The 19,035-nt window shown below is 24.8% G+C and overlaps 1 protein-coding gene across 1 annotated transcript; it reads right to left on the reverse strand.

Annotated features, from left to right (window-relative positions):
* Positions 1–2,354: 2,354 nt before the first annotated feature.
* On the reverse strand, positions 2,355–15,999 carry LOC126903773 (ATP-dependent RNA helicase me31b). The gene is made up of 11 exons (XM_050682257.1): positions 15,815–15,999; positions 13,983–14,357; positions 13,820–13,898; positions 13,517–13,751; positions 11,512–11,655; positions 5,257–5,351; positions 5,076–5,198; positions 4,871–4,999; positions 3,860–4,040; positions 3,585–3,796; positions 2,355–2,860 (listed from the first exon to the last, which is right to left on the reverse strand). Exons 2-11 carry the CDS (start codon positions 14,051–14,053, stop codon positions 2,786–2,788), a joined length of 1,344 nt encoding a protein of 447 aa, XP_050538214.1. The 5' UTR covers positions 14,054–14,357; positions 15,815–15,999; the 3' UTR covers positions 2,355–2,785.
* Positions 16,000–19,035: the final 3,036 nt, after the last annotated feature.

Here is a 19,035-nt window from a genome sequence, read left to right on the forward strand (position 1 = left end):
ACTTTTGAAAATGTTCCGGAAGGTCTGACACTTTTATATATATCTTAAATTAAAACTAATGTAATATACTTTAATTTGAAAAAAAAAAATTTGACCTGTGGACTTGTCTTCACGGCGAAAATGGCTACCGAATGCTATTTTCGTGTGAAAATTCTCGATTTTATTATTTATATTATATTTAACTTTATAATGCTATAACTTATTGAAAAGTTTATGGATCCACACAATTTTTTTATGAGAAATAATATTTTTTAATAAACCCTTTTTCATTCGACATACTTTATCTTAATCGAGATATTAATAAGGAACCAGCAGATCAAGTAGCTTTTGGAATAAAACACCAATTTTTTTAAAATTAAACACTATCTAAAGATTTGCATCGAAGCGTTTATTTTTGATAGTGATTTTAATCACTGTCAGATATCATTATACTTGATCCAACTATGCCACGTCACCACTGTGCCGGGTTTTTTACTCTATTTGTGTGTGATACTACTAGACTATAATATTTCAAATTTTTTTGAAACATGTTATATACATTATAAATATAAAAAAAAATATTGTTAGTTTCACATAAATTTAACAATTAATTTTTACAATTATAATCAAATTTTATAATACGCTTAATTAAGTAATCTTTTGAACAATTTTTTTTTATTGGTTCTTTTAGTTAAAGTAAATCGTTAAAATTAATTAAGTTCTGAATATTTCCATTGTAGAATCTTTTTAAACACCAAAAGTTAATTAGAAATGACTACTATGATTTTTATTCAAGTGATCTATTACTATAAAAATGTAAAAAAAATCGACCTTCTCTGATAAATTTACCGAAAATAGTAATTAAAAAATTTGCAAACTCCATATTAATTTTAACAATACCATTTTTTTCTATTTAATAACGTCAATTTCAAACTTGCAAGTTAAGCTAAAAGTTATGGCAATACATTTTTTTTTTTTATTATAGATTTTCACAAAAAAAAAAGTAGTTTAAAAATGATTACTTTTAGCATATTAAAAATCAAAATCAATAATAATTTGAAAACAATTAGTTATAAAAATTATAATATACAATTAAAAAATTATATATTATAATTTTAAATCTAAGAATTACTAATCTGGATATAATTAAGGAAATAGAAATTGATGTTGCTTTTGTAATTATCAATCAATTTCTTAAAATTAAACACTATTTTAACACTGCATCGAAGCATTTCTTTTTAATAGTGATTTTAATCACTGTTAGATTAAATCTATACTGGATTCTACTATGCCACGTCCCCACTGTGCTAGGTTTTTGTTCTATAATCTACACCACAATTAAAAAATGTAGTAGTACTGTGCTAACATAATTTAATTTAATTTTAACAAGAAAATGTGGTTTGAAATTATAAACAATACTCGTGGTTGAAAACTATTATTCTAAAAATAAATTAACACAAATTGGTTGAAAGTTAAATTTATTAACACAATCTTTCACATTTACTAAAATATAGTTTTAACTGATTATACACATTAAACTTGTAACTTATTTAAATTTATTGAGTGATAAATTTTAATAAATACTATTATATGTGATGAAATACTATTGTCATTTGTACACATAGATAACAGGTTGGTAAATTACACACATCATTAATAGATATAACAATAAGATTATAATAATTAATATTTGTCTGTATTCAAATAAATAGAAATTGCTTGTATTACAATCGGTAGAAGAAAAAAATATTAGATCAATAAAATACATATTTAAAAGAAAATAAGTATACAGTTTGCATCAAGTTAACTTTCAACCTTTTTTTTAAATACTTTTGTTTTGAAGATATTAAAACTACATATTAAGTATATTATAGAATTAATATCATTGTAAAAGTACCAAAATAATGTATAATTAAATTTTTATGAAGATGAATCAATTTTATTACTGTATTTAAAAACAAAGTTTGGTACCTTACAGTTTTTCAGTAAAATTTGTTTTGCTATTTATTTCCCCCCCATTATAATTTGACTTTCAGCCCTGATTTCCCAAGTCAAATTATAGAAAATTGAATTAGTTATTTTTTATTATGAATATTAGTCATAAGTATGAAAAAAAAAAAAGTATTAAAAATAAAGTCCGTCCAAATTTTAAAAATTAAAAAAAAAAAAAATTAAATTGGTGAAAAAGACAATCGGGCTGAGGTGAATGCCTCTATAAAACCAAAGTTAAATTAACAGAAAATGGACGGGAAACGGTTTTTCATTATTAATGAAATTAAGGTAACCGTAACCTTAATTCACAATTTGGATCAATTATTTTTAAAAGTTGCACTTTTATTAGAGATCTTTGATGCTATTTTACAGTTGAAATTGAGTTTATTTTAAAATAAAAATAAATAATATACTTTTATTTACAGTTTTATTGGAAAATAGCAATGAATTTTTTGTTTTTTTTTTTAATAATTAAAAATATATACATTTATATCAACTAGGCCAAAGTCAAGTGCAACTCGCGTTAGGTTTGATCCAAGAACTTATAACCATATCGCGAACTCCAATATACACAACTAAATTTAATATTTGATTTAAAAAAATTATAGAAAAGAAAAGAAGAATTTGAAATTGTTTAACAAACTAAAACAAAAAAATTTAACATAAACTCCACAGTTTTTAAATCAAATTTTTTCTTTAGCGATTGAAAATAAAGTTTTTATCTTGGGTTCTTCGAGTTTTACACAATTAAGTATGTAGGGTAGTTTTGTTTAAGTTACAAATATTTACAATGAGCAGAATGAATAGTAAATGTTTATTTACTAAGATCCATATCTTCAGTTATCTCTTGATCTTCTGGTCGAGCAACATACAATTTAGGATCAATAACCTACAAAATACATGTTTTCAATAAAAATTATTAGATACATACAGACATGCAGTAAACATAAACATAATACACCATAATTATAGAACTGGATTAAATATTTAAATACATTTTACCAAAAACAAAAAATACGCTTAACTACTGAACTTTTTGTTTTATCTAATAGGGTTAATATCATAGTGAGTTGAAAAATAAAGATAATGAAATTTTTGTAACTATAAGGCATTAAAAAAGAACTATTATGTATTTTTATTAACACTGATGTAACAGGTCTAATTTTTAGAATAAAATTAAAATTACTTTTTTATATTATACTTAAATTATACTGAAAATTTACACATGTATAATAGAAGTAAAACCCTAATTTTTTATAAATATTAATAGTGGCATTACAAATTGTTCTATTTTAGAACTTAACTTTTATCTAATGAATCAGTTTAAAATCAAACATATATAATCAAATAATATACTGAACTTGTTAAAGAATGATAAAAAAAATAATTTGCCTAAAAAACTATTACATTTAAAAATTACTTTAATAAAAATTAAAGTTCAATAATTACTAAATAAAATTTTTTTTAGCAAATCATACAGTTATGAAATTCATAATAATTCGAGGTATTGTACAAAAATAATAATGATAAATAAACAAAAAAATGTATATAATTATTTTGAAATTAAAATTTAAAATTAATTGGTATTGCTTATACTGTTATAGTAAAATTACCTTAGGAATGGGTTTTATTTCAGTACCCAATTCTTGTTCAATACGATGTAAAGCAAATCTATCATCATATGTTATTAGATTTATAGCTATACCAAGATGGCCAAAGCGACCAGATCGTCCAATACGATGCAAATAAGTCTCAGCCATTTTAGGAAAATCAAAGTTTATAACAACATTGACAGCTTGTACATCAATTCCTCTTGTAAAAAGATCTAAAGATTAACGAAAACAAAAAAATTAATTATTTTTTTTTAAAATAATATTTTAATACATACCAGAACAAACAAGATTTCTACATGACCCTTTCCTAAAATCGTGAAAAACACGGTTACGATGAGCTTGTGCCATTTTAGCATGAATATAATAACAACAATAGCCGAGATCTGTGATTTTTTTTGCAAGTAACTCAACACGTTGAGTAGAGTTACAAAATATTATACTTTGGTTAATTTGCAACTAAAAATAAAAGTACAATTATTTTTTATTAAAAAAAATTTAAATTCTTAATTTAAATAAAGAAAAAAGTGAATTCAAATTTTTTTAAACATCTATTTCTTCATTTTCTTATTACATATATTTTTAATAGATATTTGTCAAATAGTTTTAGTCAATTTACTTAATAGATACAAAGAGAAATTAAAATAATTTGTTCCCTTATCATTAAAAGTAGTTATTTATTTTTTAATTATTAAGTTAATTTTATGTTAATCTATATAAGTGTATTAAAATTAATTTTAGGAAATCCTTTTCTTTGTAGTTTTAACACTAAATAATAAATCAATACTATTAAGACCAATCTTACTATTTTTGAGATTAAATTTTTCCTTATAACTATAAAAAAATAAGGATATTAAATTCTTAAAAAATTTAGGATTTCACTATAGACACGAACATTAGCAAATATTTTATGAATAGGACAAAAGTGAAAAAAAAAAAAAAAAAAAAACAATGTAATTTAGAGGATATCTATGTCAATAAAATGTATCAAATGTGTCAAAAACTCAGTTTCATAAAGTTTGAACAGAGTCAGATACAATTTAACTTCTATCTTTATTATTGAAATAACTTGATTTGATGAATAAAAAATTCTTGAAGCTTGTTATTTATATTTATAGGACCTAACAATTGCTTATAAAGTGATGTTTACAATTACTAAACTGATTTTCACTTAGTATATGGAATCATCACCTTAGACTGATTCTCAACCAAATGACAATGCAATCAGGCACTACTATTACTTAGATTTTTAGGGTTCATATATATAAAAAAATGTATATATAGCTCACTTTCGAAAATAAAGTATTGAGACAATGAACCTTTTGTTTTTCTTGTACAAAAGCATAATACTGAGTTACACCCTTTAACGTTAACTCTTCCATTAAATTAATTTCATATGGACTACGTAAATGCTTATCCTAAAATTAAAAAAATTATTACTCTAAAATGAGTATTTTAATATAAAATTTACATATCATGATGATTATAGTTTACCATAAATTGTTTAACAGTTAAAGGGAATGTTGCAGAGTAAAGTAAAATTTGCCTTTCTGGAGGTAGCCTAGAAATAATGTGATCTAGCATACCCTTAAAATCTTGAGATAAAAGTTTGTCAGCCTAAAATAAAACATTCATATAACACTTAAATTCTATAAATCATAATAATTTAAATTACCTCATCTAGAACTAGAATTCGACATTGATCTACTTTGGCTATACTTTTATCAAGGAGATCTAATATTCTTCCAGGTGTTGCAATAATTACATGCACTGAAAATTAAAAATTATTGATCAATATCATTTCAAAATTTTTTTTAAAGAAAATGAGACTAAAACAGCGAAAAAAACACATTAGAAACATAGTGACCAATAGTAATAATAAACCAGTATTATCAATTTTAAAAATTCACATTCCTAAACAATTCATTATAAGGATTTTGGAGTTATTTTGACAATAACTCAGGTTTTAAGCACTTTTAATAATATAAAGCAGAATTTAAAAACTTTCTTTTAACAGAAAAAAATAATTTTAAATCAGGCAACACATTTGAACTTTTTTTTTTTTCATCAAGTCTTTATATAATATTATAATATTAAAATATCTATAATATTTTTATATTAAACTTCTCAAAACGTGTAATTTTACAGTAAAATTTAAAAAATTCATCTAAATTTAGACAAACAATTGCTCTCAGAATAGAATTTTCACTTATAATAAATCAAGTGAAGGGGAATCCAAAAATTAACCATCATGGAGCAAAATCAAGATTGTCAAATATTTTATTTACACTGTGATCAATATGAACCGGGAATGAGTCAAAAGAACAAAATTGTGTTAATTTTCTTCCAAATTTATTTTATCTCCTTTAAAATAGCTCCCATTTGAAGCGATACATAGATGCCAGTGCTTAACACAGTCATGCATAGAGCGCTGAAAGACTTGAGCCCGAATGGCCTTGAGTTCTCTTATCTCATTCTTTTTGATCGTATCTATCGACTCAAAATGACTCCCATGAAGTGGAAATTTTAGACGAGAGAACAAAAGTCACACGGTGCTTGTTTAAGTTGTTCAACGTCGTGTTTCATCAAATACTTTTGCAATAGCTTGGCTTTGTGAACTAGCGTGTTGTTGTAGTGTAAAATCTAATTGTTGGCCGCTTACAAATCCGGCCGTTAACCACTCGTATGCTCTGGTTTTTGATATAATATAGTCCCCATATGTTTTCTTCAACATTTCCAATGTATCTTTGCACGTAAAATCGTTGGAAACACAACATTTCAAACAGATTCTTTGCTCAGCTGATTTTTCCATAGTAAAATGTGGCGAAATAAAATCTGATAATTTGATTTAATCAGATAATCTGTTGTTTACAGCTGTCAAACACATATTAATGATGCGATACCGCTCAAAATTGTCAGGGACATCAAATAAGAGTGTACCAACTTGAGAAAAAAAAAATTACCGGCTCCGACCACTGTACGCTGTTTAAATGAGTTATTCCCGATACTTATTGATCATAGTGTATATTATACTAAAAAATAGTGATTTATATGACATTTTTGAATATTTTAAACTATCAAATAACTATTCAAATTATTTTTATACAACCGAATAGTTTATTTTTAGCATAGACTATCAAATATTTTTACTTTTTGAATAGTTTTTGAATGACTATTGAATAGTTCGAATAGTAGACAACTATCAATTAGTTTGATAGTTACTATTCGATATTTCTCATCACTACTAAAAACCAGTAAAATTAAAATTTTAATTAAATTAATCAAATTAGGTTTTTAAAGAAAACTAAAACTATTAGTGTATAGATAAAGTGATGCAATATGAATCTAAATGAGAGTGAATACCATGCAATTAGAGTTTTAACATTAATTTTAACTTTTTTTTTTTTAGTTATAATATATAAGATATAATAAGATGTTATAAGATTTGACAATAATTTGATTACATCCTTACATATTATAGTGTAATAACAAGTCCATTTCTACTTAACAACCACAACTTGAAATACCAGAATTTGTTTTTTTTTTAATTCAAAAAGTTATATTCTAATTAATATAAATAAGAACAATTGTAAAAATTGTCAAAAAATAAAGAGCACTTAACAATTTCAATTTCAAATTAACTACAAAAATTAATAATATCACTACACAATAAATTTATGATTTTCAACAAAAAAGATAAATCAATTTTACATTTCAACTTTTCTGCACAAATTTAAAAATATGAAAGTAACCTGAGAATTGAGAAGTGAAAAAAACAATTGCCCTCAGAATGGAAATTTCACTCATATTTAATCAAGTGAAGGGGAATCCAAAAATTAATCATCATAGAGCAACAAAATAGGATTGTCTTTAAGATTTCTCAAGTAACATCCAAAACAAATCTTATTCTTAGTTTTAGCCTACAGAACTACAACACAATAAATTGATTATATATATATATAAATATAAATTTTAAGTTAAAACAATAATAATTGTTCATAATATTGGAAAATAAACATGATAAAATACTTCTTTATCATATTGCTTTATCTTCTCTTCTTCAGAAAAATTAATTATAACTTTATTTGAGAATTATATTTTTTGGTTGGGTTTTTAAACTTTAATAACATTGAAACTACTACTTCATAATTAAATTCAATATTATCATTTATTAACTGATAATTAAATGACAGCATTAACATCTCTTTAAAATTAAAATAATAGATTTTTTTCTACATAAAACCTTTGAAATAATACTATAATTCATTTTATTGTAAAGACGTTAGTATTCTTAAGAATTTTGACAGTTTGTTCACGCTTTTTTATATTCATTAAACAAATTTTAACTACATGGAACTACAATTTTCTAGTTTATAGAAATGCAAAAAAATTATACAATAGATAATCATACATAAAATAAGGTTAAATATGTACTAACTGTGGGCAAAAAGTAATATGACTTTTTAATTTAAATTTTACGCTGAACCCATTCGTCGAAATATTTATTTTGTACATTGGTATGACTGTCAGTGATATCTGTGTGAAATGTCATATCATAATAATCATTAGTGTTTAGTATATGCTCGTTTATCTGAGGTACAAGTGCATTGGGCGATTTTTACAATAACTGAAATTATTCAATAAATTTTGAGTACAGAATCTAATTTCTGGTGCAGAAACATTCAGAATGTTGCAAAAGGCCTTCGGTGATAATTATATGTCGCGATCAGGTATTTTTGATTGGTACAAATTGTTCAGAGAGTAGAAAACGCGTAGACGACGAATCACATCTAGGACAGCCATCAACATCAACTGATGATCAACACGTCAATAAAATCATCAAATTGATGCTCGAGAATTGACAATTAATAGTTAGAAATTTTACTGGCATCGTTGGAATATCGGAAGGATCAGTAAAAATCATTTTGAAAGATCATTTGGGCCTAAGAAAAGTGAAAGCACAATATGGTTCCAAAATCACTTAATTTTTTAGAAAAACAACGTCGCCTTGACATCCGTGAAACAATGCTTTCTGACTCCCAGGATGTCATGAAACGTATTATTACTGATGATAAGTCTTGGATGCTTACGACCCAGAAACAGCCAAAGTCGAAAAAACCACATCAAAGCAGGTCAAAAATCAAAGTCATGTTGACTGTTTTCTTATTATCATGGTGTGGTGTACTCCGAATTTCTCCGACCAGCCAAACTGTCAAAAAGGAATACTATATAAGTGTTATGTGTCATTTGCGCAAAACTATTCGTAAAGAGGCCGGAATTATGGACAGACAACTCTTGGTTTTTACACCACGACAATATACCATCGCATACTGCATTGATTTTTTAGTTTTTCGACAAAAATTCAACCAATATTGTTCAGCAACCACAGTATTCACCTGATTTAGCTCCATGTGATTTCTGGCTATTCACCAAACTGAAATGATCACTCCGAGGAAACAATTTTGAGTCAATTGAAGACATTAATTGTGAATTGCTACGCGCATTGGAGGCTATTCCGGAAATTGACTTCAACAACTGTTTCGAAAATTGGAAAAAACATTGGCACAAGTGTATAGGGGGTTGGGGGATTACATTGAGTGGGACGAAATTGATTTGAAAGAATAAATAAAGAATTTTAAAATTATGAACATAAGTTATTTTTTGCCCACAGTAGTATTATATAATTAACTATGTAATTGGTAATTAAAAATAAGTATAATACTTTTAATTTCATATAAAATTATCCTATTAATAAATTTTATATCACCTTTAAAGTTTCATGGTTAGACAAATCAAAACTTACTAGAAAAAAAAAACCAGAAATATCCCTCAATTCCAAGATTTATATAATTGGAAGATTTTAATAGATACTTCATACGAAAATTATATAAAAATAAGTTAAGATAGCAACATTTAAATAAGCAATATTTTATGAACAATAAGTCATATACTAAAAATTAAAAAAATATTAATAATTTATAACTCAAAAATATTTAAAAAATTTAATTTAAAAAGCCATAAAAAATACTATAATATTAATTATTTGTATTTCTAAAACCATAATTTACAAGGCTGTCACTTGAATCATTTTTTAAATAAAGGCAATAATAATAAAACCATTGTAAGTACATTTAATAAGTGTAATTTGGAGAAAGTGTCAAAAATACTAGTTTTTCAGAATCTATATACTTTTACTTCAAGATAAAATATAATTTTATTAAATGCAAAATTTAATCAGAAAATATAGTAACTATTATTTTGTCTCTATCCTTATAGCTTAAAAATAAAGTTTAATGAACACTTAATACTGCAACAGTACAATACATGATATAATATGGTAGCTCTCTCTATTAAAGGTTAGAGGTAAATAAATATAGTTTAAAAAAACTAAAAAAACACGCTTATAAAGCACATCGAACTAAAAAGTTAAAAATAATTTTTAAAATAAGCTTAAAGCAATAATGAACGAAAAGTACTAGTATTATTGTGATAAAAGCGTCAGACGCTCAATATACAAAAAATATGGCACAAAGGACCCACGCTTTTATATACATATATATATACATGTAAAGCGACTTAAGTACGTAAATGTATCATGCATTAGGTACAGTCGTGTTTTGTGGGTGGACGGGTCGGACTAACGTTATACCTGAGGTATAAACGGCAGTAGGAATATATACGTAAGCCGTATGCACGCGGATGATAATGGTTAGTCAAAATAAAAATTTGTTTATATATATATATATATAATATTGATGACACGGACGTGTGTACGGGTACGATAACCAAAAATAAATTTATACAGAAATAGTATTGCCGGCGTGGGGTGGGGTGGGGTGAATGCGTTATGACAGTCTAGTCTAGACGACGGAATATGCGATAACGCGTGGCGTTTTGAGAGTTACAAACATACATACATACATACATACAGGTGAAACTAATATAAGCGTGTTAAAAAAATTAACAAGTAAATAAAAATTAGTGACACATGAAATTTAATTTTTCAAACAATTAATTAACACTTAAAGAATAATTAGGAACTTACACAATTGACACTGTACATAATAATTTTGACAGTATTAAGTTAAAATTAAAATAAATAACAAGTGAAAAATACCTTTTATGAAAAATTTCACTTTTTATAGGGTTTTCTAACCTAAAAAACTATTCTTCTAATGACTTCTTATATATATATCAAATTAAAGCTTTAGAAATGTACAATATTAAAAAATTAATTTTTTCTGTTCCAACTATGCTGTGTCTCCTTGTGGTACGTTTTATAAAAGTTTTAATCACTGTCAGATATGATCTATACCGGTCTCTACTATACTATATTCCCCTGCTGTGATGCAACAGTGTTTTTATTAATAATAATACTTTAGTCTTTAGTATATTCATCTAGCAGTAAGTCTTAGATAATTTAAAGATTCATTCATATTAAATTTAGGTTATTTTTTATTGAAATGATTAGGTATATATTTTGCTTTTACACTCTTAAAAAATTGTTTTCTAATGATTATTATCTACATCACTTGATAGTGGAGTTACTTACAAGATATTATTATTTTTGATAATATTATATTGAGTTATTATGCTAAATCTTGTAAAAATGGTGATTAAAAGAGACTAATTGTTTTTATAAAATTTTAGAGAAATTAAAATAAAACTTAGATGAAATAGAAACCATGTAGCAGCCTTGTTATTATTATCAGCCCTAAACAGATAATGACTTATTATTTCTTGTCGCTTTTTAAGTTAAATCATTTTTAGTTTTAAATACCTTAAATACATTTATAATATTAAATATTAGCCACAAGTAATCAATTCTTATTGATGATATAGTTTTATTTATCATAGGCAATATTCAATTACAGAAATTGTTCAATTATGTATAAGCTAATATATATTAACTAAAATATTATAAAGTTACCTCTTTGGTAAATACGAAGAATATCATCCTTAAGATTTGTTCCACCAGTTGTAACCATAACTCTTATATCTAAATGTTTCGCAAGTTCAATACATATTTGACTAGTTTGTAATGCTAATTCTCTGGTTGGTACAATTACAAGAGCTATATGAAAAAAAAAAAATGAATACAATTACTTTAACATATCACAAGTTTAAAAAATGATTACAATTCTTTTGAAACCCTAAGATTTTTTAGACATAAACAAACATCAAATTACTTCAAATTGATCTAGTAAAAAGTACAATACAATTAATATGCGACAAAAACTAGATTCAACCAAACCATTTTTCACTAAGTTTTTTCTTTTAAAAAAACATAGTTCTTTAAATGCCTAATACATAAAAAAAAAAATGTTTTGTGATAAGTATTACTAGTTCTTGATTTTAAGTCATGCAATTTAAAAAAAAACATGTAATAATTTCTTAATGTTTAATATAAATTATAATTAATTAATAAAGGTATTTCATAATAATATAACACGGTTATAGTAGCATAGAAAATTTTGCATAAAATTACTATGACTAAAAACACTCTAGGGGAGAATATTTTCCTCTATAACTTTAAAAAGTAAAAAAGCACTCAAATGTATCAAATACTATCTCCAGAATATTTTTCATTTAAACCAGATGACTGGCCAAGGAAATGAGATTAGAGGTTTCAACCACCAGGACATTATCTGCAAGATAAACAAGGTCAGGTAAACTTATTATTGTATTCCATGAGAAAACAACCAGAAAAAATATATACAGAATGATCAGTTTATGACAAACCAATCATACTGTAGATTGTTTAATACCGATAAACAAAAAAATGATAAAACAGCGATAGATAAATTTTGAAAAATACTTTATAGCCACTTTACAATAGTATTCAGAAATGTATTTTTCTATGGTTACTCGATCAAAAAATATTTTATATAACACTTAAAATCATTTTTATTTGTTGTGAATTTATGGTGCAAAATTATTTTATATTAGTTATTGTTAATCAATTAGTTATAACTACTCGATTTCTTGCATTCCAAATCCAAATATTATACAAAATTTGAGTAAAAAGTATATTTAATTTACTTATAACTCATTTCTAAGAACTAAAATACTTCTAACTAATAAGTTAGTTTCTGAAATTTAAGCATAAAACAATGTTTATTTTTCAAAATCCATTATTTGAATTATTCAATTTATATAATTATATGGATACCGTTGATATCTAAGTGGCATCACTTTCAAGGCCTGAATGTAGGTATCGGTATCATCATTTACTTACAGTGAATGTTGTATGAGCCAGCTAAGATGTGTATTTGTTTTAATAAAGTTTATGAATTTTTTTTTTCGTAAAACTTTTACATATATGATTATTATTATAATTTGTAAAATTATAATAATTTTTATAAATAATATTCTCAAAGAGGAAAAACTATGTTGTGTTTCTATTGTTGCCTGTTGATTTCCCACAATCGTATGTCAGACAATAACAGAATTTATTTAATTATTTATTTATTTATTAATTCATGTTGGTTATTTTATTATAATTATTTTTATGATATCCAAGTGATAACTTATTTCATGGTACAAAATTGTTTTCTTCCATGAATTTTTCAATATTTTGATAAACACCACTAGTAAGCAAAATTTATTCTAAAAATTTTCAAATTTAGAATCATAAAATAAGGTGTTTCTAGTATTAACACAGTTTTTGTTCAATTAAATTATATTTAAGCTACTACTAAGAAAAATTTTATGTTAATTGGGTAAAAAATAATATTTAAAACACAAGGTAAATAATTTATAAAATTTCAAGGAATAAGTAAATACAGGATTAAAATACAAATTATAACATAATTAATAAATAACTATTATCATGCAATTTAATTTATAATAATAGTGATAACTACATAAACGGAATAATTTTGCTCACAGGAAATAATAATTAATATTATTATTAATATATTAAATTATTATACCTTGTATAACATCTTTTTTAGGATCAACTTGTTCAAGAACCGGTATAGAATATGCACCAGTTTTTCCAGTCCCATTTTTTGCTCTAGCCAATATATCTTTTCCAGAGAGTGCAATTGGTATACTTGCTTCTTGAATTGGGCTAGGTTTTTCCCAACCTTTTTCAAATATACCCATTAATAACTCACGTTTCAAACAGAATTCTTCAAAATCATTTCCTTTAGTGGATGTTACATCCTAAAAAATAAAATGACTATATAAATTAAAATGATTTAATATATATAAATATATTTCATTTATATTACACTTGTTTTAATTCGTTTATCGGGAGGAGGAAGTTTGAGTTTAGCCTTCCAACCTGCATCATCTATACCTTCAAAGCTTCTAAAAAATAAATAAATTAATTAAACATAAATAAATTCTATATATATATATATACTTTTGACTGTTTAACAATTTATGACTTACATTCTATTTACTTGTTTACTAGGCATGTTGTGGTTGGTAATCCCAGAGTTATTATGATTCGTAGCGATCATCTAAACTTATTTAAGGTTCGAAAGAACCAATATCATGCACAAAATTACTGTCTTAAATTTTAATACTTATTTAGAATTATTACTTTTCAACACTAAAACGTGTTTACTTATGACTTAAATATTTACATTAACTAAAAAAATAACGAACATTTAATAAAAATACCATTAAGTATTCACTAATTATTTTTATAAAAACGTAAGTCAAAATAAAGATAAATAATTTCACTTAAAATTGTCTTGTAATTATAATCACTACAAAAGCTTTCAGTAGCCTATTCCAACGAAGTGATATTTTATTATTTATCTGAAAAATAATAATAATGCTGTAACATCTATGGATAAATGTATCAATATAATATTATTTATATGTATAAATACAAGTATTGATTATCATCAGGTTCATGAGATAAAAATAAAAGCGCTAACTACTGGTTTATTTTAATATTTTTTACTAAAAAATATTTTTTTAAATTAGTAAGCTCTCTACAAGTAAATGAAGGATGTTTCTTCAATAAAATGATTAGGTTACTATTTGACATACATAATCATAAATTGAAATATTGATGATAATGTATTATACTTTTGTTGTTACTAATTATTTAACTCTATAAATTATATTCTTAATTTCATAATAATTTATAAAACAATTTTTAAGTACCAAAATTTACCACAAAAGAAATAAATTGAAAAAAATTTTTCAGTTTTTACTGCAATATTTATGATTGATGTTAGTAACTTTAAAATATTTAAGTAGTTGCTCAAAAAATGAAGATATGATAACCTTTGTGTATTTATGAGCATGGATTAAAAGAGTTATCTAAATTATACCCGTACACCTGAGGTAAACTTTTACAAGACAAATTTTCAAAAAATGTAACTTAGTTTACCTCTGATGTACAAATATAATAGAGATAAATTCAACTCAATATAAGTCAACTTCTATAATTATAAAGTTAATATTCATACAATGTAAAATATATTAGATTTTATAAGTACAGTTCAAAAAAATATAATTTTAACTTCAACAATTTAATAGAAAATAATTACTTAGAAAAAGTTTCAAAGAACCAGAAAACTTAATAAATAGATCACACTTGAGATAAAAAAATAATTATTTGCTTGTTTACTTAAAAGATAACACATAAAAAACCCCTAATATAACAATACTTGGGATTTTTACTAAAAATAGATACTTAATATAGGGTAATCTTAAAGCACATGATTTCAAAAAAATATTGTTATATTAAAACATAAGATTTAATTATAACTTTGATATTAGTTATATTTTGATAAATTTACGTAATTGTCAGCTGATTTTTAAACAAATTTAAAAGACCAGAACTGTAATAACATTTTAAACAAAATATACCGAGGTAAACAATTATATTTTAACTGAAAAAAAAGAAAACGTCATCTTAATATCACGCTAACAACAAGTTTTTGGGTCATGACATAAAGTAGCACAAATGCGTTTGGCGCTAATTTTGTCTTACGAGTACAAGGACCGAGAGACAAATTAAATATGAAGCACACTCATTTCGATATAAATAAGATAAGGTACAACTTGTCCAATAATAAATCAAGTATAAAAGAAAATGTTGAAATTAATAAAAAAAAATTTATATAAGATATAATTGTTTTATGGTGTAAGAAGAAACATTTTTGCCGACAAGATGGCGGATAAGAGTTAAATACCCACTCATCAACGAGGTTTCTCAACCGGCATTCTGAGATATGGAAACAAATATAAAACAAGCTTACCAAAATCCAACGGTATGCCGTCCACGGCGCTTTATAAGCTGAGTTCGTCTACCAGTTGAACGTCGTGTAAAATCGTAATTATTTCGTAAACGGGAAAAAAATTACATTTAGTCGTACAATCATCAGAAAAGTGACGTTGTGAGAATTAGACGTACCTTTATGCAACAACATAAACGTTCATTCCAGCGCCCCACCTCCTGTTCATTTACTCCCGCTCATTTTATATTACTGCTCAAGACTGTGAAACTATCATTGCGCATGCGTTAAAAATTATTTCTAACAGTATCGCCAACTCTGACGATAAAAATTAACTATTAGTGAATATAATATAAAGTTATTTACAACTATGAGTGTCTTAAATTGTTTTATTTTAAATTTTATAAACAAGACAGGAAAACATTAAGAATGTTATAGTTACAACGTTTAAAACGAAAAATGTTGTCAAAACGTAACTTCATTATAAGATAATATTGTAATAGATTTAAATGCTAATCGAAAAAAATGTTTTAATCCTTGTTATAAATGTTAATTTAACTAATTATTTCGTTTGCTATTAAATTTTAATCAATCACAGCCATTTACTACAATCTTACTCATGAATAAGTCGAATATTTTAAGTTAAATAGATAATGTAGTATTATGCATGTATTTGAATCTGGAATAAATGTTGAAAAAGAGGTTATATAATATAGTAACTCTTCATAATTTGCTACTTCAAAACTAAAAATAAGGGGTAGGAGACAAAATAAATTGTTTCTTTTTTAATAAATTTCTATAACTAAAAAAAAAGTATTCACTAATTTTTATTTAACGGTTACATAATAAAATTTACAAATTTTAACTTTATTTACGTTGAAACAATGATGATCTTTTTCAAACATTGTCGAAACTGATAAAAAAAAGTTAAATTGGTACATTGTTACGTTTAAAACTCCTGTACTTACGCTAATATGTGATTAGAATTTTTTTATCTTGAAGGAATTTACACCCACAACTTTTTTGTAATTGTGGCAGTGAATGATAACAGATGTTAAAGTCATAAACCGCCATTAGGCCGTTCTTAGTGTTTTAAATTTAAACATTTTGAAATTTATTAACAATATTTATATGTTAGAGAAAATGAATATTGATATCTTATCTGTTTTTGGCACAATTAAGCGAGGTAGTCCTCTCCAAATTGTAGTTTTAAAGATAAATTTCTACAATTTATATAATTAATTTGATACAATGGATGTTCAAACTAGATATTAAATAACTTAAAAGCTAGTTATGGCATCGTATTGCTATTAGATTTAATTTTTGAAACTTTACTAGTCATTTGATAATTATGTCCCAAAAACCAATTATTACTCAAAGAAATATTTATGAGTAAATTATTGCTGACAATGTGTCAAGTTCATTGCAAGACAAATAAAATTTAGTTTTTAGGTTCATTCTAAATTTCATTTACTTTTTTGATAAACACTTCAGCAAGCTGTTGAAGATATATGAAATTGTTTAGCTTTACTAATGTACAACAAGTAAGTTAATTTTAGTCAAATTTTTTTTTTTAATTATATCTTTGTAACTTTAGTTACAAAAAATGTAAATCATCAATTGTAATTAAAATATTAAATGATAACCTTAATACTTGGGATACCAAAAATTATGTATATTTTTTACCACCATCGTGAGTATTTTTAATCGTTTAATAATTTTATCGAATAATTACTAAAAGAGTTATATTACGTTAAAAACATTACAATCGATTCTTAACACAACTATAAGAAGGTTCAAGTTTAAAAAAAAACGATAGCACAGTGGGGTCACGGCACAGTGGACGTGGCATAGATGGGACAAGTATAGATGATATTTGACAGTGATTAAAATCACTATCATAAGAAACGCTTCGATGCAAATCTGTAGATAGTGTTTAATTTTAAGAGATTAGTAGATTATTTCAAAAGCAACCATAACTCTTATTCCCTTAATTTTATCCCGATTTATAATTATAATATATGAATACATAATAATTATAGTAATTAAATTTAGCATGAAATTGATACTCAATAATATAATATTGTAATATTTACGGAGATGTTATAAAAGTAAAAAGGCGTTGTATGTTTATATACTTTTAACGCGTATAAAAATTTAAAGGGATTGATACAATACTTTTTAATAAAAAAATTTTGTTACTTATGAATAAATACACCAGACTACAAGGAACTTTCATCAGAAACAAAAATATGCTTTACAAAATCAACTTTTCGCGATGTTTTCAAATGTGCAATTAAATTTTTAGCTTCGATGCGAAGCTGAGAAGGAATTGGTTTTACTAAGATGTGTTTTTTTTTTTGTGTCTGTTACCACTTTTTCTCAGCTCTCACCGAACCAATTTCTTTCAATGATACGTCAAAAGATCACAAATTGTATCTAGTCGAAGACATTACCCTCAAAAATTGAAAAAAATGCCCTCGTTCCCCGTAAATGGGGGAAACCTCCATAAAAATTACGAATTTAAAAATCGCTAATTTTCGAAATTTTTTCAATTTTCTTTACTAAAAACTGCTCTAACTTTTTCAAAAATGAACATATCAATATAATTTTTTTTTATATAGATGCATAATATCATTACCTTTCATTTGGTATATTTTTTTCATAAATTTAACCCTTAACCTGCCCACAAGGGGGGATTTAAAATGACAACTTTTTCACAAAAAATTAACTTTTTCAACTTAAATTTTGAAAATGTTCCGGAAGGTCTGACACTTTTATATATATCTTAAATTAAAGCTAATGTAATGTACTTTAATTTGAAAAAAAAAAATTTGACCTCTGGACTTGTCTTCATGGTGAAAACGGCTACCGAATGCTATTTTTGTGTGAAAATTTTCGATTTTGTATTTTACATTTTTAACTTTATTATGCTATAACTTTTTGAAAAATGTATGGATCAGTACAATTTTTTATGAGGAGTAGTATTCATATACATCTTTCATTNTCATGAGGAGTAGTATTTATATACATCTTTCATTTGACATACTGTCTTTTTAAATCGGACCATTTCCCTATATACGAGGGGGGTTCAAATCTAAAAAATGCATGTAGAAAGTAGATTTTTCAACTTAAATTTTGAAAGTGTTCCGGAAAGTCTGACACTTTTATATATATCTTAAATTAAAGCTAATGTAATGTAATTTATTATGGAAAAAAAAATATTCGGACTTTATCTTGTCTTC

This window comes from Daktulosphaira vitifoliae, unplaced genomic scaffold (genome assembly GCF_025091365.1).
Source record: "Daktulosphaira vitifoliae isolate Bord-2020 unplaced genomic scaffold, ASM2509136v1 Scaffold_1, whole genome shotgun sequence".
Lineage (NCBI taxonomy): Eukaryota > Metazoa > Arthropoda > Insecta > Hemiptera > Phylloxeridae > Daktulosphaira > Daktulosphaira vitifoliae.